This window comes from Epinephelus fuscoguttatus, linkage group LG15 (genome assembly GCF_011397635.1).
Source record: "Epinephelus fuscoguttatus linkage group LG15, E.fuscoguttatus.final_Chr_v1".
In the NCBI taxonomy this organism is placed as follows: Eukaryota; Metazoa; Chordata; class Actinopteri; order Perciformes; family Serranidae; genus Epinephelus; species Epinephelus fuscoguttatus.
In genome coordinates, this window is record NC_064766.1 from 27,296,017 (window position 1) to 27,322,455 (window position 26,439).

Genomic DNA, 26,439 nt, shown 5'->3' on the forward strand with positions numbered 1-26,439 from the left:
GTGCGTGTATGTGTGTGTGTTTGTGTGTGTTGGCAGAGGCAGTAGCAACAAGTCTGCTGGCTTTGTGGCTTTAACAGTGGCGGCTCGTTTTGAACGTGGGCCCGGCTCTGTGCCTTCGGCAAGCTGCGACAGGAACAGCAGCTCATCTCTCCTGTCAACACAGCTTGTGTTTGCCAGGAATCTATTTAGCTGTGCTGTTTGGATGTGTGCACGTCTGTGTATGCTCAATAAAAGAGAGTAATGCATTTTTTTCTTTATTCTAGGAACGAGAGAAGCTAATGACACACAACATACACACCCCTCCGCTTTACACAGCAATGACCCGACATGTACGTAGACACAAATGTCACGGGGTGGGGATCTCTTTGAAGATGTTCAGACAACTGGCAGAGTACAGGTGGCTTTGAGAAATGTAAGAGCAATTAGTATGTATGGATTCAGGCCTGTCAGAAGGGAGGGGGTTGTGGGTGCAGTTATGAGTTTAGGAATGTGGGAAGGTCCTTATATCAAAAGGTCACTAACTCAGATCTCTACCAGTTTAGGATGCACAGGACAGGGAAAGTTAACCTTCTGAGACCCGCAGGATCACTGTTGACTGTCTTTAACTGTCTTTAAGAGGCTACACTCATTTTTAATCATTGTTTAATTTATCATGTCAAACTAGACAACCTAAAGCTAGCATGACATAGTTGGTACCGATGGATGCCTGTTGGGGAGGTCAGTAAATAATGCTCCAAAGTTAGGCTTAATTTTGACGAGGGAAAAACTAGCATGGCCATTTTCACAAGGATCCCTTGACCTCTCACCTCTAGATATCTGAATGAAAATGAAAATATGAACATGCCCACTTTATGCTAATCCCATGCAGTATTGGGCAGAAACCAATCCAGTTTTTTGTCTGCTGTATAAATGTGTTATTTTCACCTATTATAAATCTGGTGTATTTGATTATTCAGCATGGTGGAGTCCTTAAACTTTGACCTTGGAATTGCATATATTGAGTATGACTGGAAAGCTGAGACTCTTATGGACACAATGAGCCCAACTGTATTCATGTGTGATGTTCGTCCATTTAACTGTAGTGAGAGCTTTATTTGAAACTTGACATCACTGTACAAAATGACCTATTGTGACCTCTAGGATAATCACAACCTCATGGAACTTGACAGCCACGAACATGAGACCTTGGGCAATGGGACGATGTTTGGATTTCTTAAGTTTATTGACATTAACGGGTTCCTGAGCAATTTCCAGAACAGAAGTGTTTGCTATCCAATTGCCAAAAAATGCCAGGAATCTCCAAATGTCAAGAGGTATTGGCACCAAATCACAGCATGGATTCTTCTATGGTGTTACTCAAGGTCTTCGTGTCTTAATGTGGTACTTTGGAGGGATTTTTGACAATTTTTCAATTCATTTTTTCACCAAATCTGTGTAACAAATAGTATCAACCTAAAAATTGATACAAAAAAATTGTGCAACACAACTGAGCACGGGAATGGCCATCATACACATCCATCATAATGTTTTAAAAACCTATACACTCAAAAGAATAGGCGGCTAACCAAAACACAATGTGTATTTCAGAATTATGACGAGAAAAACTTGACACAGTGCGAGGCTGCATCTAAAAATAATTTTCATGTTCCCAGCTTTCTGATGATGTATACCACTTATGTGGCATATACTGTTGATGTGCTACCTCCTGCTAAATATCCCCTGTCCCCCTTAAAAAAGGCCACCATGGGTCTATGGTGGGTCTCACAGGGTTAATGATAACACTCCATCCTCTCAAACTATTCCAGAGGAGATGTAGAGTGACAGCAATGAAGACTTTTTGGGTTGGAATACGAAAATGTGCAACAATGATATAAATTGAGTTTTAATAACAGGTCTCATTTGGTTAGATAAAAAGTTAAAACAACCGTGTAAATTCATGAGCAATGGTGGAAATTTCCATCAAAGACTGCCGTGCAGAAGCAGTACTCAAAGCTCAAAGCAAATAGCCTCCAGGGAACAGGATGTGGCTTTCACTGCAGACTGACCGCTAACCTCTTCGTGAGTGTGTATTAGTTTGTCAAGAGAAACACTGTTGAGCCGGTGGCATTTGACCATTACTGAACAGGAAGCTGCAGAGTGCTCCTGCACCACGTACTCACCAACCCTTGACATACACACATGCTCAAAGGTGAACAGAAGTGTGCAGCTTTGGTGTTTGGGGCTGTTACTGGGCTGTGGTCAGAGAGGAAATGGCTGTTTCCCTTCTCCTGCGACAGCTTTATGTTTAAATTGGTCTGGATTATTAGATTTAAGTGTGTGTGCACAGGGCTGTGTGCTCCAATAAAGCACCTGTTAAAACAACCTTGACCTCGGAGAGTTAATTGTTTGCAATGGAAGGAGATATACTGTAGAGACGTCGAAATAAGCCAGTCAGAAGTAAACTGAGACGTTACAATTCGACTTCTGTAGACATTAGTCAAGTTTCCATCCAAATTTAGGGCAAATTCTAACCAAATTTCCAGGACCTTTGCGAAAGAATAAGAGAATTAATGCTGTTAACGTGAATATTAGGAATTGTGTGTTTCTCAAACAGTTGGTGGCACCAGTTCGTCAGTCATGGGACACTGAACCATCGTCATGAAACCAGGAACAGGGTGGAGTTAGATGACATAATCACAAGAGTGCCAGTCAAGCCTTACACAAATGAAAACAATGTTGAAAACGTGATTGAAAAATAGGATGTGTGTTTTAAAATTGAGGAACGTTAAGGTTTCCACATCTGCCACCATTTTTCATCTCTCTTTAGTTGAGCTCAAGCTTCATTCAACATTTAAGTTACTTCTTGTACAAGTTTGTTTCCATTGCCATTTGTCACATTTTGCTTTTATCCATATACCAACTTATCCACCTCAGCCAAGCATAATAACTTTTTTGCAATTTCTTTTTTTTGCCCTGAACTTCCACTATTTCCTCCCAGGTATTTTTATGTGCAAATTGAAATGCATATAAAAGCAAGTGGACGGAAACTTTGCCATCTGAGGTTGTCCTCCTTTAACCTCTCAACCTGCATCTTGACTGTCATAAGTATTAAGGAGTCTTGAACTAGGGACGTGTGCAATTTGTCAACGAGTCAATTAAACGTTGCTAGCCTCACTAGTTGACACCAGAAATAAAAGTCTGTTAAACGTATTAATAAAATTATTATGATTTAAGTGATTGCATTCACCAAATGAAAATGCAGTTATAAGGTACGTTTCCTTACAACAAAGAATGCTGTTTTCAATAAAAGTTCTTTGTTAACTTGTATTTAGGGAGTTCATGTCATGTTTTGTAGGATAATGTGCTGCACATTTCAGCAGCGTTTAAAATATGATTTGGTCACTTGGAAATGTGATTAACAATTTCAAAAGGCTCTTGAAATATTTAAAGTATTTTTTGGACATTGTTTCACTGTAGTGATTAAACTGTGCTCAATTTTGACTGCTTTCTGGGTGTTTTCCTACTTTTACTCTAGTCAACTAGTTCAAATTTCCGTTTAAACATCAGGGAACTTAGTTGTAATAAATATCCCTACGTTGAACAAACACAAAGTTAGACACATCTTAGGCAGGTAAATATATTTTGGTGTAATGACGTTATCCATTCTCATGACAACACAGAAAACTTCCCTTTTATTGCTTCCCTTCCCATGTGTTAATGATGCGAAAGGTGGTGCCATTAATGCATTACTGCAAGTAGACTAATACCATAAAAGCACTCAGTTTCTTTATGTCGGTGTTTTCAGTTACAACAGAAGCTTTGTAAAGGCTAAGTGTATTTGTCTTGTAATTTCACAGCTGTAGGAAAATCACTGCTATACAAACCATCACCAAAGGAGCTTAAAGCACAGGATTAGAGCCAGACAATGTCAGAGGGTGAGGAGAAGACCTACTGTAAGCCACGATGATGGATCAAACAGATGGAAAAAGTGATGTAGACTACAGAGGGTAAAGCACAATGACAAAATGAGTGCTTAAATGGGAAATGTACAACATTCTGAAAATGCAAAAATAACTACCTAAGATTTCACTTTTAGGACTGCGATCAAAATGTATCACTTGGAGTTTGGACCCAATGTCAACGCTAGGGACAGGTGGAACACTTCATACTGCACTTAAATGCACCACTTCAATAAATACAGGGAAAGCAGGCTGGTGAGGCAACAGAGAGAGTCAATGTTCAGTTTCAGAGTCCCCAGGGGAACAGAATCAGGCCGCAACTCTCCACGTGGAACGCCGTAACAGCACCAGGCACACACGTACAGCAGACAGTTCAATAGCGTGCAAGACAGCAGCGATTAAACATGGAATCTGCGGCGCACACTCAAAGGCAAGGGGCATTGCTGCGCAACGAAGCAATCCACAGCTCAGAAGACCACAGGTAACTAGACCGGTAAATTCACTTTGGAAAGCTGTGCCGTCCTTTCCAGAGAGTCGTGAGAAACAGGCGAACTGGGATCAGGGGGGTAGAAGCAGAGCTTGTGGTCAAAGACAGAAGGCAGAGTGGTTTACCGGGGATCAGACGAAGCAGGTGAGTCAGAGACTGGCGGGATCTATACCGAAGAAGCAGTCCGGAAATGCTGGAAAGTCTTGCATGAGGCGAAGAATAACGTGGCAAAGGAGAGTTGGTGAAGATGGCGTCTTTATAGTGACGGGGGTAATGATTCACAGGTGAGCGGCGTTAGCCTGATGAAGTGGCATGGAGGACTGGCAGGAGCGGGAAATGAGTGGACAGGCTGGCAGGTAGGTGTGGTGACGAGGCAGGGTGAATGGAAAATTACTGAATGGGCTGAGAAGATGGCATGTATGGAGGATGAAAAGTGCCCAATGTGACACAAATATCTCAGTCAGCACAGTTAAGATCATGTACAAAAATACTAAAAATATGTGAAAAGCTAACTATGGGCTATTGGTGGAGAAAACTGAAATTAGGATGGACATAAATATGATGACTTGCATCCTTTTTTAGTTGCAGAAAATTGAAAAAATGCACAGTTGCACTTAACTCCATCTAAATATAGCATGCCTAAATAAGGAACAACTTGATTTAGAGCCGGGACTTATCCAACCTTACGTTTATGGCTTTCAGTGTGGTTTGCTTTCAGTGCAGCCAATGAAATTTAACTCACCTTCAAACTAAAATGTTTCTACATACTGGATAGAGCAGAAAGCTTAGTTTATAGTTCCAAAGGAACTGAGTGAAAAGTGCAGAAATATGGAGCACTTTAACACGAGAGGAAAGAACAAAAAGTTGCACATCTGCTTGGTTATTACAGGTGGCTCTAAAGCCCTTCAGTGTAAACAAATACAAACAAACCTCCACTTTCTGTCGGCCACAAGTAGTAAATCCAGCCACAGTCTTGTCACCAGATACAGTGTATGTCTGATTCCAAAGTTTCGACCTATCCTTGTGTGTTCTCCAGATAATCTCTTAATACGCCTGGAATGACGACACAGATGTTCGTCCCTCCTTGACAGGCAGCCATCAGACGATCTGGCTCTATCTGGCTGTCTGAGGATGTGGTTGTGTTTGATGTTTATGGAGAGGACAACTCAAACGAGGTGGACTGAATTCCGGAAAGTAGACTTAGAGCAATTTAGAAACGAAAACGGCAGCCCCGAACTGCTAACAATCACAATTAAGGTTGTTCTGGAGGTCATTAGCACTGTGTACATGTTAGACCTTTGAGTTTACAAGTTGCAGTGTCTCACCACATAAGTGCTCCACTGAAGAGGAACCATTTCAGAAAGAATGTTTGAAAGCAAAGAGGTTTTCCAAAGCAGCTGGTAAGTGCTGAGATGCACAGCAGGGGTTTGCTGTTTCTAAAATCCTAGAGGTAAAATTTTGGACAGCTTTGGTTATTTTATTGCCGTTTGTTAGCCAGGAATCTGAAGCATTCACCAATTTGCCTTTGCTTTTCTCAACACATACAAAGACCTCTGCCCTCACTGAGGTCATGGTGGTTTCTCTTTTCCTGGCCTCTCTTAGGTTATCCAGTGTGTGAAACCCTTGTACTCCACACTCCCATGACGGCCAACCTGAAAACAGTGCCAAAACTTGACAGCATTGTGACCTTGAAGACTTGTTTGGGCAACATGGGCTGACTGACTGGGCCTGCTGGTATCTGAGTAAAAGACTAATTAATCCCTCCAGTGACCAAGTCCAACGAGTCAAAGTCTCCTTCAACTAGGGCTGGGAGATACGGCCTATACCTCATACTGGGGTATTTTTCTTTGGTTATATTGTTGTTGACGATATACATCTTACTTTGACATTCAAAATCTCCTCTAAACTACTGTAGACTACTAAAATAGTCATCTACGCTACAAACTAAAATTACAGTAAAGTGAAATAAAGTACTATTATAATAAATGTAATTAATGTATTGTTATAATTAGGTTAAATAAAAGTACTTTTCCAATAAAGGTAAATAAAGTACTTTCGTAGTTAAGTCAAAGTACTGTTATTATAAATTTAAAGTTCTTCAAAATAAAGTTAAATAAAAGTACTTTTCCAATAAAAGGTAAATAAAGTTATATCATTATAAAGTTAAATAAAAGTTCTGCTGTAGTATAGCTAAAGTACTGTTATAATAAATTTTTACGTACTACTTAAAATAAGTTAAATAAGTACTGTTATAATAAAGCTGAATAAAGGTACTTTTATTTTATTGTTAAATAAAGTTCTGTCATAATAAAGTTAAATAAAAGCACTTTTTTAATAAAGTCAAATTAAAGTACTATTTTAGTACAGTTAAATTACTGTTAAAAATAAGGTAAATAAAGTATCGTCGTAATCAAGTTTAAGTGCTGTGTTAACAGTTAAATAAAGGTACTTTTATAATAAAGTTTTAATACTGTTAAATAAAGTTTTATTATAATAAAATAAAACAAAGCGGAAACATTGATGCTTTTATTCTGAAGTACACCGCTCGCCTCTGGCCGGAAGTGTTGATGCTTTTGCTGTGAACCTGAAGCTTTTGGTAAACAGTTAGCTGTTAGCAGCTAGCACAAAGTTAAACTGTTACTGCTGCATTGGTAAACGTGAGGATTTATTCACTCTGAGCAGGAAAGAAACTTACAGCTCTCAAGGTCATATAGTCATTTAAGTCGCACTGGTGCTCCATGGTTGCAAAATGCTACTAAATGGTCACGGTAAGGAGCTCTGCAGATACAAAAACACACACCTTGCCTCCGACACTATAGTCCAGGGGCGATTGGTCTGGATGGGCAAGGAGTGTTTGAGACGGATCATGCTTGTGTCTTTACTTGCATAAATACTTAATTACCCAACATCCATTGCATCGGACCACGGCACTAAAAGGGGAACCCAGAGTAAAGGTCTGAGTGTTAATCACTGCAGGGTGGGTAGGTGACTCATTTTTGAAACACAACACTCATGGTAATCAGTGACATCCGGACCCCATGTTAGTCACTTGGTTCATGTTCAAAATCCATGTTTACAAGTATGTAAATGTTTATGAATGCATGTATGCATGCTACTTTGGGCTTCTGCGCAGATGTTTGGGCTTAAAAACGAGCCATATAGCTGATATTTCTGTCCACTGGAGCATCCTCAGTGATAGAGTTACAATAAACTCTTCTGGCTAAAATGACATGTCTATAAACTGAAGCGTCCTGGCTGTTACACAGAGATCAACAATAGGAAATGCTTCATGACAATATTCTCGCAGGAAGGAGATCATTTGGAAATTTGTCCGTTGATGTGAAGCAACCGGCTATTTTGGTAATTCATTGCTCAATTTCTGGCACTGCCTCAGATATGTGCAATGTTTTTAAAGATTGGCTTCACTACAATATTTTGATACTTCTGAGTGAGAACCCCTGGCCGTATTTCTATTAAAGGAGAAGTACTCTCTTCCTGAAATTGTCTCCATCCATCATTTATCTCTCCGGCGTGTAGAGAGCAGGGAGAGCTCCTGTAAACAAACAGGAGAGATAGAACACCGGCACTCCACCTTCGAGCCCTGTGTTTACCACCGGCTGTATATCCTTCACTGGCTCTGTTTGAAAATATCCCCGCATATACAAACAACTGCGGCTGTGTGTGCATGAACCGCGAGTGCGCGCTGTGCGTGAGGGCAAAATTGAAAACTAGACAAATAGGGGGAAAAAAGAAAACGTCGACAATTGTGGAAATCATGTTTGAGCACATTTGTAAACAGAGTGTAACTGGGCAATCAACCAGGAGGCTGCGTATGTGGGGTCGGACTTTACAACAGGCGACAAAGTTGAGTTGTAATCACGTAGACCTGTGGTACTGAGGGATTAAGGAAGTCGGAAGCCTTGTGATGCTGAGGTATTATGATTGTATATGTAGCAGAGGGCTTCACTGATCTAAAATGCGAGACACATTCAGGAAGAGAGCTGTATCTGCAAGGCCAAAATCTGACCAGGACCATGGTCAAGTTTGCAACACTGGACTTGTGCGTGTGTGGGTGAGTGGGAGTTTTCTGAGTGTGTGTTTGTGAGAGTGTACAAAAACACTAAATAACAGATTGGGAAATTGCCTCGCTAATTTGTATTCTGTTCAGCCATCCAAGACTGCGCTGTAGGCATTTGAAAAGCCACAATAGCGCAGGATAGTCGAGCACTCTCACAAGCGGCTGGATGAGTCACTTGCGGCTGCACAACAAGCCTGTACCACCCACTAACCTTTTAAAGAAGAAGAAAATACACTTGCTTTCATAACCGCAGAAGGAGAGTGAAAAGGTTTTGCATCCCTTGCAGCTGTGAGTGTGCAGGTTACACAAAGAAATCCCCTGCTGGACCAAGAGATGTAAAAGCTACCAAAGGACAACTGTCCTAAGTTACATTACGTCTCCTGCTGGGATGGACTAAATGGACATGAAGCAAAGGGAGGGATGCCTCCTGCTGCATGGGAGGGAGTTCCTGCTGTATATCCCAAAGTATGTTGTATCACTATCTTAGATCAAGATGCATTTAACTGAGTTAGATTAGATAACCTGTTGTCTGGTAGGTGTCTACAGGAATCAGACCCTTAAATCTAATGATTTTTTAAGGCCTTTTTGGATTATTATTTGACTAAATTTAGGACTGATTTTTGTACAAACAGCAGTATTCATGTGGTCCTGAGCAGAGGTAGGTTTTATGTAGGAATATGGTTATTAGAGCTTGACTCACTTTGACAAAAACAAATTAAAAGATGGGTAAATTAAATTAGGTCAAATGTTTGTGGCAATTATGACCTCACAAATCCAACTTTAACACTGTTTAATTTCTTTTAAGCCTAATATTTATACGATTAAATTGAAGACATTTTGAGAGTTAAAGGCCCTGCCGACACCCCGTAAAAATTTAAATGTATCCCCCAGTCCATAGATGGCACATACACACACAAACACCTCCTCGTGTTTGTGTTTCCACTGCATTAGTCTGTGCTGGGTGTAAGTCTGATACAATGAAGCTAGGATAACCATCTTTTAACAGGACCTCACTTCCTTTCATGTTGTTGCTAAGACTGAAAATCCACTTTCCATTGTAAACAGATATTGTTGCCCTGGTAATGTGTGGTTTTTAAAGGGACAATGCACCCCAAAATTAAAAAGACACATTTTTCTTCTTACCTGTAGTGCTGTTTATCAGTCTAGACTGTTTTGGTGTGAGTTGCTGAGTGTTGGAGATATCGGCCGTAGACATGTCTGCCTTCTCTCCAATATAATGGAACTAGATGGCACTCAGCTTGTGGTGCTCAAAGTGCCAAAAAAATACATGTCAACAGCAAAGTCTCTTTACAGAGATCATGACCAGTTTACTCAAGATAATCCACAGACCTTGTTGTGAGCAGTTATATGTTGGAACTATTTTCTTTCTACTGAACTACACCTGCCATCTGTATCATCAAAGAAGGAAGCGTCCACCTTATGGATCAGAGGCTCATGCTTGAGACAGTGCAAGATGTAAACATTAATGGCGTCCTCTTTGCTTGAGCTGTAACGTTAGCTAGCTCAAAGGTGCTAGGTGAACTAGCAGTAGATGCACACTTCCTCCTGCATGGTGATACAGTTGGTGGGTGTAACCTGACACCTGCTACATAACATGCAAATATAAGTTAAACAAAATTAGAAAGGGGAAATTCGGTCGCTCTTAAACCTTGAAGGTAACCCCACCTCACTCACATAACTTTTAACAAGAATCTAAAACACTCCAAAGTGCACCTCAGCTTGGACCATTTCTAGCAGGGCTAAAAATGGTTGTGCAGTCACTAATGTGAAGTAAACTGCGCAGAAAACGTGTCCATAGAATGATGTATTTATAAAAGGTAGAAAAACAACTATTACAGATGAATGAAAAGAAAGACTAATCAAAGGTCAAACATGAGTCTTTGCACATCTGCCCATTCTCTCCTTCCATATCATCATCAAGGCTTCAACCAAACAACACTGATTTTTTTTTTGTTCCCTGATTTTTAACCCATGAGAAACATTCTTCCCTCCTCAGCAGATCAAAGAGGGCTGAGTCGGACGCCAGGGGCCAGATCAATTATCCCAGGCAGCCATTTCCACTGTCCTCTCCGTCTGACACACCAGAAAAATCTGGGCCCTATCAAAGGCTGAAGGGGCCATCAGCCAGCCAAGCGAGCTATTTTCCTCCATTTTACTTTACTATTACCTTCCACTGCTCATTTTCTTTTCCCCAGCTATTATCCCTTTACCCTGTTTCACTTTATCCTTTCCATCTAGCATTCCTCTATTCTCTCAACCTTTAATCCGACTTCACACCACGACTTAGTTTCAGCTCGACACTGTATGACCTTTCCATCCCATATTATAATGGCATTGTCCTTTCCTCTGTATTTTCCCCCGTCCCTCACTCATACTGTTATGACAAATGTCACCTTGTAAAAAAATCCAGCTGCTCCCTCAAAGTCACACGGCTGTGCTGGAAACAGAGCAGGTTTCTCCAATTCAGATTAGACAGGGGCAGTTTAGCTATTCTGCCTGTGTACAACCTTAAAGGAATGTACAAGTGTCATTGAATGGTTTAGCCCATTGGCTTCAACTCACTTACAGTAGCCTTTATATAATTAACTAATTTTGAAATTGCAAAACATTTGTGTTATTTTACAGTAAACTGCAGTCTAAAGATCACGGGCGACACAAAAAACAAAACTAAAATACAGAATCTTCGATGACGATTTTTCGCTTTTCAAACCGAGGCCAATGCAGATATTTATATATTTACTTTTTTTTTTTTTTTTTTTTTTAACTATAATATACCCACAGTCAACTCTACATACATACATACTGGCGGGCTTGTTATTCCGGGTGTGCAATACGGTGTAGAAAAATTATAATGTGGCTGCATTTCCAATGGGTGGCTCCATATTATTGTCACAAGCTTCACTGCACTGGTTTGCATCATTCGTGACCAGACTAAACAGAGTCCAAGTTTGTTTAACATACATATGTGTTTGTGATACATGGCCGTTAATATAAGGGTCATCTAATAATACCAGGACTCAGGGGCTCAGTTGATTTCTAAAGGAAAGACATTGAGCTCATATGCTTCCATTGCTGGCAATAACTACAGTAATACTAAAAACAATTGACATAACACTATCACTTGTCCTATATGGTCAGATTCTATAGTATACCTTTTTTTACGACAACAAGCAATTTCTGACACTAATAACGGCCACAGTGTAACATCATGCCTATGTTTACTCTTGTGTTCTCAGTTACTCATCATCACAAGCAAGATCAGCTGCTACACTTCCCCAGATGTTGTCTTACAGTCATTTAATCATCTTTATTTTAATTGTATTGTTGTGTGACGCCATGAAGAGAACTATGACACTGAGAAAATCTACTGATGGCGTGAGCAAAAGTTACCATTTTATGGGTTTGAGAAAAAACTAAAATTTCAGATTTAGTGTGGATAGGCTCATAGAGAAGGATGGGCTTGAATTTTGAAATTGACGTGCGTTTTATTTGCACAATTCATTGCATTTGGTGTGAAAAGTGCCTGGAAAAATATTTGGAATTTAATAATGCTGAAAGACTGCATGAAAATAATGAAGTGATAACAATTTCTTCCAAATATTTAACAATCCATGCTTTTAAAACGTTCAGCAATAATGTAAGGAAGTAAAGATTTGTAGTAAATGGGCAAATAAATTCCTTTAAAATACGACTAACTTTATTTTAATGACTGTGGAAAGCCTTTACTAAGCACTCCCACTGTCCTGCAGCTGAATCGAAATAATCTCAAAGAGATACTAAAGACTGTTCAACAAGAACAAAATGAAAGTGCTCATGGGAGCTTTTTTGTGACAATGGATATAAAAGGACACAGGAGTCATTAAATATGACTGCCTACTGTACTTTAAAAGATAAGAGACAGCCAGCTCTGTCACTCAGAATGGATCCTTGTGATTAAAAGGCCAATTCATAGCCTGTCATTTAACTGGCAATCATAAGGCTCCACAGGACACACAAAAGACCTGTAATGTGGTGAATTAGGTCTAATTATGGGTACAGCAACATCCAAACATCTAAGAGAGCAGGTTCAGAGGGGAACAACATAGTTCATGAGATAATGGCAGTGTCATTTCATGGAGACAATTCACTGTGCTAGTCTTTGGTTTTTTTCAACGGTCCGTTCCACATTAGGTATTCAAAGCATCTGAAACATCCCCTTTATATAGTAGAGATTCCCTCTGTCCTCTTAACCCCTTTACAAAAACGGCTTACATTTCCACAGGAAGGAATGTACAGAATGTGATCAGAGGTTAGACTGCTATGTTCTGCTAAAACAAGACACGTAACTCAAATATTCAGACACATTTAGACACCCAGAGAAGTAGAAAGTCTCTGCAGTGCTAATTTAATGGGTGCAAGTCAAACACAGGCAAACCTGACGAAACACATGAGAAACACCTCTGCTCTGTCAGTGGCCGAGAGTCGCTGTTCCTTTATCTTTCAGGTTTGTGTGTGCGTGTTTTATATGTTCAATATTTTTACTTTCATTCCTTAAAGATTTAAAAAAAGATCCTTACCAGTTTCTCCTTGAAGACCATCTGTCTGAGCCACTTGAAATCCAGTGGTTTGAAAGCAGAAAAAACAAAAAGTGAGTCTTTTTCATAGTTCTCTGGCTTCTGGATAGCTCCCTCTGGATAGGTAATCCGTAAGGTGGTTTTGGTCCCCACGTCTTTGCTGTAACCGCTCACTGGGGCTTCGTTCAACCTGCCAGCACAGAACAAAATGTTTCAGTATGAGGAATCTGGGTTAAGAAAAGCCCATGGCACAGAAGTTAAGCACCTGGGATGTTTTTATTTATTCATCAAGTACTGCATATGTAATTTAATAAGATGTTCTCTATATTAGGAAACATCAAATACCACACATGGTACTGTTTACACTCTGTAGAGTTATGCCTTGTACATTTTATAGCTTATGCACAATACTATTGTTCTGATGGCCATTCACATATCAAAATTAATTTACTCCAGCATCATCTTACCTCACTACAACATCGTACTCATCTATCCGGGAGCCCAGAGACTTGTTGAACAGGATTCCCCCGTTGCCCACAATGATGCATCTTTTACAGTTGAGACTGCAGGACAGAGGGGTCAGTTAGTAACGTTACAGGGAAAATTTGCCACCTACTGTGTGCTATATTGACAGAGAAAGGTGAGCTCACAGCTGCAAATCTGTTGGTTTTCCAGTGTCCAGCAGCATCATTCGATGTGACAGTGATGTTGTTGGAGGAAGGAAAAACTAAAGGTTGGATTTCACCTCAATCTAGTTACCGCTCTTAAGAAAGAACTTTCTCGTCCTGTTCGCTTGTATTACAAACTAGCAATGTTTCCAACAGTGGAAATGGCATCCTCAAAATATGAGTGCAGAGGATGTTATGGATGGAGATATATTTTATAGTGTTCAGGCTGACTCAGATATTCAGCTGACCTTATTCGTGCCAGATTATACAGCTGAAGAAATGCAGCGGAGAGAAGCCGAGGCTGCAGCTGCATTACGTGCAAGAGGATACAGCCTGTGGGGACCCTCATGCACCTGAGCTGCTGAGAGCATGCACCGACTAGTGGTGCCATTGCTCAAAATGCCCTTCAATGCCAAAAGAAACTGAATCAGTCTTCTGCAATAACCTTCAGTGTGAGCGGTTTTTGTTGGATACTGTCACTGTCTCTTTACTCCCCACTTGGATAGAGGTGCGCTGGAGACTGTCTTCAGGATCCTGACAATAAACTAGAAAAGACAACCAAGACCAGCAGGACCAAGAAGGCAGATGACAACTTAGTAGTTTTTGTCAGCTATTTCGTTGTTGCCTCTTAGCAAAATGCTTCAAGTAATTTAAGTTGGACTTTTATTGTGATAGGTAAAACACATTAAGGAGCAAAGAAGTTTACACTAGTTTAGGGTGTTCTGAGACCTAGAATTGTCTTGCATTGGTCTGAATCAGGGACTGATTTTGTTACAAAGTTGTATAATTGCCTAGAGTTGGTTCGTGTTCTCACGGCAGCATTTACAAGCGGACCAGATCAAATGCCTTGTGTGTGAAAGCTGCTCTTGATTGGTCAGAATTTCCATGCGGGAAGAATCCAGGAAGTAAACAAAGCGTTGAAGAAGAGTACACTTGAAAGATAAATGTGACACTTTCTAATGTCACAATGGAGGGACAACTACGCAGGTTGATTTTAGCGCTGCTCATCGTGGACTATATTGCTGTCAGTGTTCATTTTAATCAAACCATACAGTTTGAAAACGATTAGAAAACAATGTCTGATGCTCATGTTTAACCCAAACAATGCGTAATGCGACTACAGTTGGTTCAGATCGAGGTCGGAACACGTTCTCACCACAAACGAACCGCACCAGAGTTCGTTTGTAACCAAACTTTGACCACCTCTTCAAGAAGGTCTCGGCCCGGTTGTTTTGGTGCGCTACCGACTGCAATTGCTGTGTTCACACCTGCCCCGAGAACTGCACTTAGGGGAAAAACAGAACTTGAATTCAACTGAACCAAACCAAACAGCGCAGGTGTGAAAGCATCAACACTTGGTCTTGGCCAACAAAGTCTTAGCAACAGACTAGTAGCTAGCACGCAATGTACTTGGTACATGAAGGCACTGCCGGTACAGCTCTGTGAGCAGATGAACTCAGCTTCCTCTGACAATATAGCACTCACTGAGGAAATTATTGCTTCATTTGACTACATTTATCATCAGCACTGATTCCATGAAAGTGGTTATATAGAATTTCATATAACAGACAGAAAAGTTCATAAAAGTTCACATACTTCACATTAAAGTTAGAACATATTTCCTTCAGAGAATGATAGACAGACAAAACAGAACATCATGTTAATGTGGGTGAGAGGCAATAATTACCTGTCCAGCTCTTCTCCAAGTCCATAATTTTTCGTGGCAGTTAAAATGGTGTCTATGATTCTCTCTGCAGAGGGAAAAAAAGAAATAAACACCATGAGTGGACTACATTTAGTTTCACCTACACTGCACTTTTTAGATGAAGGTAAGAAATATCAATACTTCTGTATGTAACTGTATTGCACACTGCAGTTTGTGTATAAAATATCTAAGTGGATAACAGCTTTCTTGGAAATGAAAGGGAGACTAGATACTTCCAGAGTGGGGTCAAAGCCATGATTTGACAGTGGATAATGCACTACCACCAGGATCAGTCACCTAAAGCCCTCCTTATAGAGCACTTCACAGATGACCACAGATGAAGTGATGTTTTCTAGTAATGAAAATGAAATATCTGAAAAGCCCAAACTGAGAGAAATGCTCCTTTAGAAAGGAATAACAAACTGCCAAGGACTTGGACATACCACTAGAGATAAAACAATCTAGGTGGTCCTAAGACAGTTGGAGGAGAGAACACCTCTCTCCGTTTATTCAGTTACAGATAAGGAGTGACCAATCAGCCCTCAAGAAGAGTGCTGATGGGATTACGGAGGGAAAAAAGCTGTTGTGTTCCTGGGAGGAGTGAATCTGCGAGAAACAGACATACAGGGTTCGGGATGGTATGCGTGTGTATGCAGAAACTCTCCCATAAAAGCACTCAGAGAGGAATGCTGTTTTCAAACAAGCACATTCTCCTGGTTAAGTGGGCGATGTTGAGCTTGTCTCCTTGCGTGGCCAGCACCCCGTCTGATCGCAGGGTGAGAAACGGGGATGTTTAGCCATAGCACGCATTCCTGCCATGTTCTACGGGGCATTCTGCGAGAGTCACGCTTCCAGCATTAGATATTACACATATTTACCTCTCCTCTCCTGACCATTTTTAGCCCTCTAACATTCATAATTTACGAGGACGATATCCTGAATGTGCAGATTCCATTACAGGTGTTACTATCTTTGATCCAGGTTTCATTTATAGTAATACAGATGCACCAAAGATAGACCACTTGGTTTAATGATGGCGGTTAATCAGCTTTTCTTTATTTGCATTCCACAAGTCTCCCAGCGTCACACTTACTGAATTTACTACTAATATTCCACTATATTCTGAATATGGTAACATTAGACATTTAATACTGGTCACGTTAACAGCATATTTTGTTTACATATTCTGAATCTGGCTTTATTCTGAATGTAGCATTTTCTGATTAAAGGCTAGTTTATGCTCAACATTAGGAACGTATATAAACAGTGGCAAAGCCTTCTATCCATACTCTGCCTTCATGTTGTCCGTCTTTGTGCACGTTTTGTCAAAGCTTACGGATACGGACAAAACAAAGCAATACCACTGGAAATCTTGGGGGCAGTGTTGTGTAGTTCAAGTGAGACGTGACTGTAGGACACGACAGACATTTCAAACATGAAAGGAATTGGTGATACAGTTAAAAAAATGTTTGGTGTTGTCAGAAACCATGGATGTATAAAGAGAACTGGATACAGCGTTGGAGGCAAGGCCCTGTTCATCCCATTAAAGTTGCTCAGTGGCGGATGAGGCCAACAAGTATAGAAAGTATATAGTAAGTATAGTAAGTATAAATGAGCCTAAAGACACATGGGATATGCCAATATCATTCAGGTTTTGAGAGCCTTCTTTGAACCATATACAGCGTATTCAGAATATGTGTCTCAGTTGAGGTATTTACCGCAGTTTGCGACACATAGCCGCTTGTCTGTTCACAGTCAGTTCTGTGCGTTGTACACAAACCAACTACCCACCAGTTTGCAAGGCTGTGGGGTAGAGATGCTTGCCTAAAAGAAAAGCCAACATTTCCAGACGTAAAGAGAAACACACCTACTTTTAAACATTAAGAGAGACTTTGGTATAAACAGGTTTTTGGATATGCTCAAATATCGCAACGCCCACCTTTTCAAGAAGGTGGTTGAAGGAATGAAAGAGGGAGGCTCTTCACATGGTCCAACAAGTCCAACACCAGAAGTTAACTTAAGCAAAATGGGAAAAGCAGCTCCACCTGTTCCACTTTTCCATATTTTTAGGCATGTTAATTGGAGTGTGCATGGCTGCATGTCGACAGGAATATCAGCAGAATATTCATTGTCATTAGCTTTGTAAACACTTCAGTAGGAATCTTTTCTTTTTCGAAATTAGGGCAAAAACCTTTTTTTTTGTACATGTAAACGTAGTCATTGTTAAAAAATGAGAGGCATTTTCATTGCCCTCTTTACTTCACTTAATGTAATCACCATATAGCACACTGTCTGCAAAGGGGGGCCAAGAGCAACAGCAAAGGAAAGAGTAAAGGGAGAGTGAGAAGATGAGAGTTTAGACTGGGGCCTCAGAGCAGTTTGTAAGACGTATTACAGCCCCATTCACCCTGGCTAACGATCCTAATGATTAACCTGCTGAGGAGAGGCGAGCAGAGCAACAGCCCATTGTTTGGATGTGGTGTCGATGTCTGGCGTCAAGCATCACCCCGAGCAGCATAAACACAAGGCCGAGGACCACACCTGGATCCAAGCGGGTGAAAAGTGAAAAATCACAATGGGCAGGACTCTCTTCCCGAGGACGACATGGAAGCTAATTGTTATAAGTACTCGGGGTAAACATTTCAGGAAAGTATGTCTCGTGGTTGGAGCCAAAGACGAATGGCTGTTGGTTCAGACATTGGTCTAACATGGAAGTCTTGAAAAAAAAAAAAAAAAAATCTTTACTGGTAACATAGAGGAAGGTCGGAAGCATCACGTAACACATAAACACAGACACATTGTTGGGAAGAGTGTAGCCTAAACAATATAAAAGAATCGTGATCAGAGAGTGGTATTTGTCAGGCCTGCACTTTGGTAGCCTTTTAAAATCACCATCAACTAAAAGGTCATAAAATGACGATCTGATTGCAGTATAGTGACTTATCTATCAAGGATACTGATCATTTAACAATCCTGAAATATAGCCATAGGGACCAAGGTGATACCATCTTCCGATTCAATACCAGTTCAAATCTTTGGCATCAGTTTGTTGCATCCTTCTGGCTGAATCATGTCTCCTCCAAAGTATGTGTATAACTGCGTAATGGTGTGTGTGTGTGCCTTCAGTTGGTGAGCAAGCGAGAAAGACAAATACGTCTACAGTGAGAACCCAATGACCCAGGAATATCATTCACAGCTCCTCGGAATTAACTGATGAGAGCATAAGTTGCAAATAGTGCTGCAAACTACACTTCAGGAGGTTCAATACACCATTATTCCTCTTTAACCACCAGGACGCCGGCATTCTCTGCCAACATTCTTGTCTTTCGGGGGCTATAGCGAGCCAAGTTTGAGATACCAACCATGTTATGCTGGCTTGACCGTAAGAAGGTTGAATAATGCTTCAAAGTTAGGCAAAATTTTGGTGAAGGAAAAACTGGCAAGGCCATTTACTCTCACTCTCGCGAGAACTCTGGATTTCCAGGATAACACAAAGGAAGTTTCTCAGCAGGTTCCAGAACAGAGGTGCTCCCCATCCAATCACCAAAATATGCAGTTCTTACAGAAATCTCAGCATGTCAAAAGTTTTTGTACCAAATCACAGCATGGTGTTTTGGTGTTCCTCAAGGTCTTTGTATTTATGCTCATGGTTTTCATGGGAATAGCCATCATATACTTCCATCATGTTGCTGTAAGCCCCTATACACTTGGAAAGTTTGAATAGACACTTTACCAGAACACAGTGTTTACCTATTTTGTGCACATATTTATGACTAGTGCTGAACTGCATCTCAAATTAATCTTCAGGTTCCCAGTTTTCAGATGATTTATACCACTTTTATGTGAAGTATACGGTTGACCTGCTATCTAAGATCCCCTATCCCTCCTAAAAAATAAAAAGACAAAAATGGGTCTATTGTAGGGAAGGGTGGAGTAAAAGCGGTTGAACGGCTTTGACACAAATTGTAAAGCACTGAGCAAATGTTGATTTTCTGCAAATCTGTCAAACATAATTTAAGATACTCTCTGCTCTCTCTAACTATATAGGCCTCTGGCTGCTGAACATCATGTTAACAGCTTTACTAAGTTCACTTTGGACTGCAGGAAGACATCAGAGAGAACATTTTACATACAGTGAGAATAACATTTAACAATTCATGCAAAATACAGCATAATACTTAAATTGACCGTTCAGTGGCTGACTGGCATCCTGCCATGCTGATAAGTATGTTTTTTCCCCCCCTCTGAGACCAAATCAACACAGCTTTAATGTTCTCTGCTGTGGGTGATGTGTGCCAGAGATACCTCCTGGCAAAATAAAAAGTAAAAATAATCCTCCCGCCCACCACCACAACTCCATGTTCCCAATTTGGAATCCTTTGTGGCGTTCTATTCAAGATCCACACGTATCATCTCTCCACATGAGTACCGCTAAAAGGGAAACCCCGCTGCCATCGCGGTCCGTGGAGAAAACAGAAACCAGGTGTAACACTCACACAGGGAGTGCTCTTTTGATAGCGACTGAGACAAAGTGTGTGTCTGTGTGTGTGTTCATATGACAGTGGAAGAACTTGCCGGAGCACAAAGGTAACATTCACTGTACCTTCTGCTTGCAAGTATTGGAAAATGTGACAGAGCATGTCACTGAAGCCAGCTTAATGTTATCTCTTCACTTCCCATGGCATTGTGTACTGGTTTGATATCTAAAGTGCTGCAGTGTGTTAAGGTCAGGGAACAAGTACAAGCACTGTGTATGGAAACATTAAAGTTGGAGTGTTGGGAGACATGCAAGCTCCCTCCTCCCAAGATAGAATTCATCTCGCAAACAAGAGAACATCACTGACGAGGGTTTTACTGTGACAAACACAGAAGCCTACAGGGCCGAGATGGTAAAATGAACTGACAATTTCATATATTCTGACCTATGGGCAGAGTATTATGAACTGTATAACAAGTCTTTTTCAGCCTGGTCAGAAGTTACAACACTGGTTCAGCCAGACTGCTAAGCTAAAAACTGGCCAGGGGTAAATATCTGATACATCAAACAGCAGATTAGTTTCATGGCATTTTGCCACAATAACACACACACACACACACACACACACACACACACACACACACACACACACACACACACACACACACACACACACACGAGTCTTTGGGGAATTCCAGGTTTTGAAATGGGCTTTCCTTTAAGGCCCATTTTTAAAAGTAAAAATACAGGATTATTTTGATTCAACACCTCCTTTCTGAAATAATCAATAGCTCCAAACTTGTTTTGGCAATGTGCTCAATGATGCTCAAATATTAATGTTACCAAGTAAACTGTCAAAAAGCATTTCTTAAAGGGATACTTTGCAGATTTTTAACCAGCTTTTCATCATAACAATGTAGGTAGTGTGTGTAAATGAATTTTCTCCATCTTACCAGTGCCCAGATCTCCCTGCTCAAATCTTTTCACATCATCTGGTGGATTTTTTACTGGTTCTTGGGCTGTTGTTCAAACTACAGCGCCTTTATTGGATGAACCCAGAGACAGGGACTGGGTCTGACAGCCTGACTTTGCTACGCCATATCAGAAATGCGAGATAGTCTGAAAACTCTCAGTCCAGTCAATTTCCAGTAGGCGTAGTATCCCTGGAGTGAGTGTGCAACAGCAAAAAATGACGTTATCACATACTTGTTTTAATTGTGAAGGCTACGTAAGTTATCAGTCACCGTCTAAAATGCCCCATATTAGATAAACTGCTGTGATTGGCCAGACCAAGGCCAGGTCAGCTGGAGCTCTAAACGGGAGGGGAACCAGACCCATCCGCTAGAGCCAATAAAACATGAGCTCACAGATTCGTCTGATTCCCAGGCCGAGGGTTCAATAGGTTTTTAATAAATTAAGATCTGCTCATTGAATCCGCCCAGGAAACATTATGATTGTCACAGTGACCTTTGACCATCCAAATCTAATCAGCTCATAGTTGTGTTCAAGTTAACATTTGTGCCAAATCTGAAGAAAATCCTGAATGGTGAGATTTCACATTCACAAGATTGAGACAGAGGAGGGCACTGTGACCTTGATCTTTGACCTATGACCACCAAAATGTAACTACTTTATCGTCGAGTCCAAGCTAACATTTATGCCAAATTTGAATAAATTGCCTCAAGGCATTCTTGAGATATCACCTTCAAAGGAGTGGGACGGACTGACAACCCAGAAAACATAATGCCTCCAGCCATGGCTGTCACCAGCGCAGAGACATAACAAGTTCATTAACTTCATTAACTGACACATCCAATCAGCAGCTGTAGCTTACTGTACTGCACCAGCTACTTACTCCAAGCACTGAGCTGAATACTGAAAACCTGATTCAGAACCATTTGGTTTAGTTCAGTCTTCAACTGGGAGATTCTTAAATTGACATGAGGTGAACATCTAGATCGTTTCTCTATACAAGAGTTCACGCTCTGTTGGTCATTGTTGAACTACAAAAACAACAACTCCACTTGTGTACAGCAGAGTTACACAGTAACGTGCGTATTCAGCCAAAGATTGTTTGTGAGCAAAAAGACACACCAGCTGCAGGGAGCGCACAGAACACCCAAATTTTTCAGTTAAATGGTTACATAATAATTGTTTATTAGTTCATCAGATCTAATCTACTAAGAAAGACAAGCCTGCTGCCTTTATGTTTTCAGTTGCTTATTGCTTAAAAAAAAAAAAAAAAAAAAAAGACTACAGGGAGATCAAATGTTTGATAGAGAAGTGTAGACGTCATAGCTTGAGGAATCTGAGTTTTTTGCCAGCCAGGAGACAGATCTAAAATAAAACCAGCTATTGGAATCCATCCCTACTCAGAAGTCAAACAATAACCAGTAATGAATAATGTGAGATAGACATTAGGTCATATATTGCATTTAAAAAAGGCTGCGGTCCAGCAGTTGCTACTAAAATCTTCAATGTTCACCAATAGCAGGGGTTTTCAAAACCACTTCATGCTTACATTACTATATAATGATAGCATAACTTTGGCAAAGACTAAAGGTGTCATACTGTAAATGTATACTGTGATGGATGACCCATCTCCTGTTGTCTCAACTCAGGACAAGGCAATAACAAACCCGAGGCAAAATACTTGCTGCCAAAAAAAAAAAAAAAAAAAAAAAACAGCCTCCCAACAATGACAAATGATGAAAAGTGCAAGGTGGCATAACATTGGCATTCTCCACAGCTGAACCATCAGAGCGAAACCTTGAGGAGAGTTTAAAAAGAGCAGGTATTTGGACAAAAAAAAAAAACTCTCTGAATCGCTGCCCACATCCTTGATTCTTTTCAGCAATTTGAAAAAAAAGTAACAAAATAATTCAGAGTATCAGGCTACAGAATTTGTCTCCTAAGAGACGTTGGCAGTTCGTTAATAAGGCTCACATGTTGCATCAGTGATGCCACAAGCAGATACAGTATGAGAGGTAAGGATGGCTGAAAACCACTTGTACATGTCCAATCCCAATATCTATACTGCAACCTTGCAAATCTGTTGGTACCAACACCAATTCCATAGTGTCTTTCCCCTCTCTTCAACAACTAAGCTGTTAATAATACATTTGTATGGATGCACTTTGCTTAACCCATCTAAAAAACATCATGTTGAAGCTGTGAAACAAATGTTTCACACTCCTCTTAAGGAAGAAATACATAGCCCACAACATGGCTCAGTTATGCAACACTGCTGCTTCTTAACATCTACATTTTTCAAGTGAATACTTTTAGCAGCAGTTTTGATGGTCAGCACCATCCAAACATATTTAGAATAGAGTATTTAGAATAACTGGATCTAACTCAACACCCAGTAGCATATACTTCAATGACAGATTAAAAACCTGTTAATATGTAGACCATAACTTAAACTATAACTTGGTAATAAAAATAGTGGATTTTCTTTTTCCCTTTTAAATGTTATCATCCCTCACACTGGCTGCCAATCACAGCTTTTGATGTGTCACACACTACATGCGCCAAAGGTGACAAATAGGTCCCCGTAAAGGTTTTTTAAATTAAATTACATTTTTTAGCTGATTTGCCTCTTTATTAGGGAAATGAGTGCCCACAACATACTGATAAAGTCAATTAAAAATTCATGTATAACTTTTTGTATAGGGCCAGTTGAATATTGCAATAACTATGTGTGGTTATCACAACATCCTGTGATGTCTCTTTAAGCATTTACATGACAGTGTAGACTAATGGATCATACTGAATTATATTTTTCTTGTTTTTCCAATATTCACTCCAGTGACCAGTCAGACCAAATCTAATGAGAAGCCAACTGGTGCGTGATGATAAGGAAGAAGGAGGCTGGCAGCCCTTACTTTTCATTTCATCACCTTTTGACCCAAGTGTAATGTTGGCAGCTCAATACAAAACTATAAATCATCTGGGCAATATTGAAAACACACAAATTTGAACTTGGTACCGGCTCAATCAGATTGTTTATTACTCTAAGACACCAGGCACTGCAGGTACAACATACCTGCTGTCAAGCTCCCACACAGCATCTAAACCTCATAGAATTAGCAGCACTAACAACATGTTCTCAGCTTTAACACAGCAGATCAAAATGTTACCAGTGTTTATGTTCTTGTGGACACCACACCTGAGCACATTATTTATGAATGTACAGTAGATGTCACTAGTGGAAGGTACTAGGTAGAATAAACTGTTCTTACCTTGCGTTTTGAATCCAAAAGGAGGTAAGTAATTGCTGACTTTTCCGAGACGTTTGAAGTTCCGATCAAGAAACATGGGTGCTGGTTTTACGAACCTGCAACGAGGAGAAAAAAGAAATAGATATTAATTATTTTGTGAGCATTCCACCATGACACCTTTCTCCTCCCCATAGAGAGACCCTGTGATCTCAGCTCCATCTGGGCCAAAAGTGTTAATGACCTGGTCAACGTTTAAGCCACAAAGTGACAAACAAAATCGCTTGTTTCACTGTCATTAATCCCCATCTCCCCTGCTAAAGCCTCCCCAAAACAAGTGGAGCCTGAACTCAGCAAAGAAGCTAAAAACTAAGTGGGTAATAAAATCTGAGAGGCAGGGAGCGACACAGTTAGCGGCTGCAGAGCATAACCCATCAACATAACCTCTCCACCCAAGTCTAAATCACAGCTGACACACGGTTTTGATAAATCTGCTGGGACAACTTGCTCCTGCCAGGATGCTTTTCCTCAAATGATTTGGGGCGAGACTGTTTCTACAAACTGAATTAGAGTGCAGGAAGTAGTTCTCACTATTGTCTCTGAAAAAATACAGTATCCAGAAAATTCACAGAGAAACTACTCCAGCGAGAACTAAGTCATCCTGACAGATTGAAAAGTTTGAAATTTAAAAAGAAGTTTATGACCAGTGTTTTTTATGCCCCATTAACTGCTACTTCCAGCATTGCCTCCTCCTCATCCTGTGTGTCTGTATGAATGTGTGTGTGTCCCTCTTTGATTAATTGATGCTCTAAAATCAAAAGAAGCCATTTCCTCTCAGTCACGCCTGCGACCCGAGCGCTGGGCTACGTGCCACTTCTGTAAGCGTGGCTCCAGGATGAATGTGTGTTTTTATGACCTGCTGTCAAACTAAAAGGAGGGGACGGACACAAGAGGAGAGAGAGACAGTTGCTCTCATCGTCTCTTTTCTGGCGTTAACACGCGTGGCGCTCTGTGTGTTTCCGTGTCAGACCTAAATAATCAATCAGGACGCACACACAGACAAGACAGAGCAAGGCGCCTTGGAGAGATCTATTGAGCTGGTGTGTATTATTTTGTTCATGACAGAAGACAGTTGCAGGGATTAGAGGAAGCCAGACCACTAGCGAGATAACTATTGCATCTCACTGAGGGGCTAATGGTTGGCTGTCACACACACAAACTCTCTCACCGACCATAAATTACAGCTCCCGCAGCTGACAGGCTACAGTAACTAGCAAAGGCATTTTAAACTGGAATCAGGAGAGGATATACAAGCACCATCACGCTCCCTTGTTTCTCAGCAGGAATCTTGGACAGCTTGTTCCCATAACACTGCCATGGGTTCACAAGAAATATGTGCAGCTCTGAGCCACAATGACCAAACATGGCCGACATTATTGGGAGCCCTTCCGGTTAGCTTAAACCTCATCCAAGCACCCTAATCGGTCTTTGATACCCTCATTATCCCCCAGGTTTAAAGCATGAAAGCTGAGAGAGGACTCTAGAGGAGACTCTCTCCCCTCCTCACATCACCTGACAGGGGCACACACGCACACACACACACACTCACAGACTGCTGTCCTGCCAAAACAAATGGAGATTCATTAAACCCAAGAATTCTGAGGCCAGGAGAGGCTATAAATAACACGGGACCATTGCAAGTCACTGAGCCCTGACCGACAGTCAGTCACTGACATCCTGACAAAGCAGAGAGACAGGGGGCTGCTTGTTGTTAAATAAAAAGTGAGGGCTCCCAAAAACAGCCAACAGGCAGGGAAGCATTGTGCTCATTTCCTTCGCTGGGTCCATCTCTCACGGGCAATATTTTCATAACCGTGCCGCTCCAAGTTCACTGCCAACACTTGATTTAGGGCTCCAATACAAACAGTTTTGGGTAAAGCAGAGGGGAGGGGAGGTGTGGAAAATAAATTGGATTCTGCAGGGCAGGGGGCTTCAGAAAAGACAAACATGGAGGAAGCAGGAGATGATTAGAGGGAGAGGACCTCACTGCGAGAGGTTAAGTAGGTTTTCTCTAACAGCTGAACTGTAGGCCACACCTATTTAAACAAAATGCTAACAAGGACTTTTAAATTAGTTTGTTTTGGCCTGGTAAACATACAGAGCAGACGGAGTTAACAAACACTATCTTAATTGGTTGACTCCTTGTCGCACTGGACATGATAAATCACAAACTGCTTAATTGTGTAGGATCAACCATACACTTAAACTCATGCATACAAACACAAACATACA

The 26,439-nt window shown here is 40.8% G+C and overlaps 1 protein-coding gene across 5 annotated transcripts in view; it reads right to left on the minus strand.

Annotated features, from left to right (window-relative positions):
- Window positions 1–26,439, minus strand: part of st3gal3b (ST3 beta-galactoside alpha-2,3-sialyltransferase 3b) — a 79,601-nt gene that overhangs the window by 15,290 nt on the left and 37,872 nt on the right. For all 5 annotated transcript variants that reach the window (XM_049599072.1, XM_049599071.1, XM_049599075.1 and 2 more), the window contains 4 exons: window positions 24,172–24,266; window positions 15,433–15,496; window positions 13,545–13,640; window positions 13,081–13,267 (listed from right to left, as the gene is read on the minus strand). In XM_049599072.1, coding sequence (XP_049455029.1) covers window positions 13,081–13,267; window positions 13,545–13,640; window positions 15,433–15,496; window positions 24,172–24,266 — 442 coding nt within the window. The remainder of the gene's footprint in view (window positions 1–13,080; window positions 13,268–13,544; window positions 13,641–15,432; window positions 15,497–24,171; window positions 24,267–26,439) is intronic.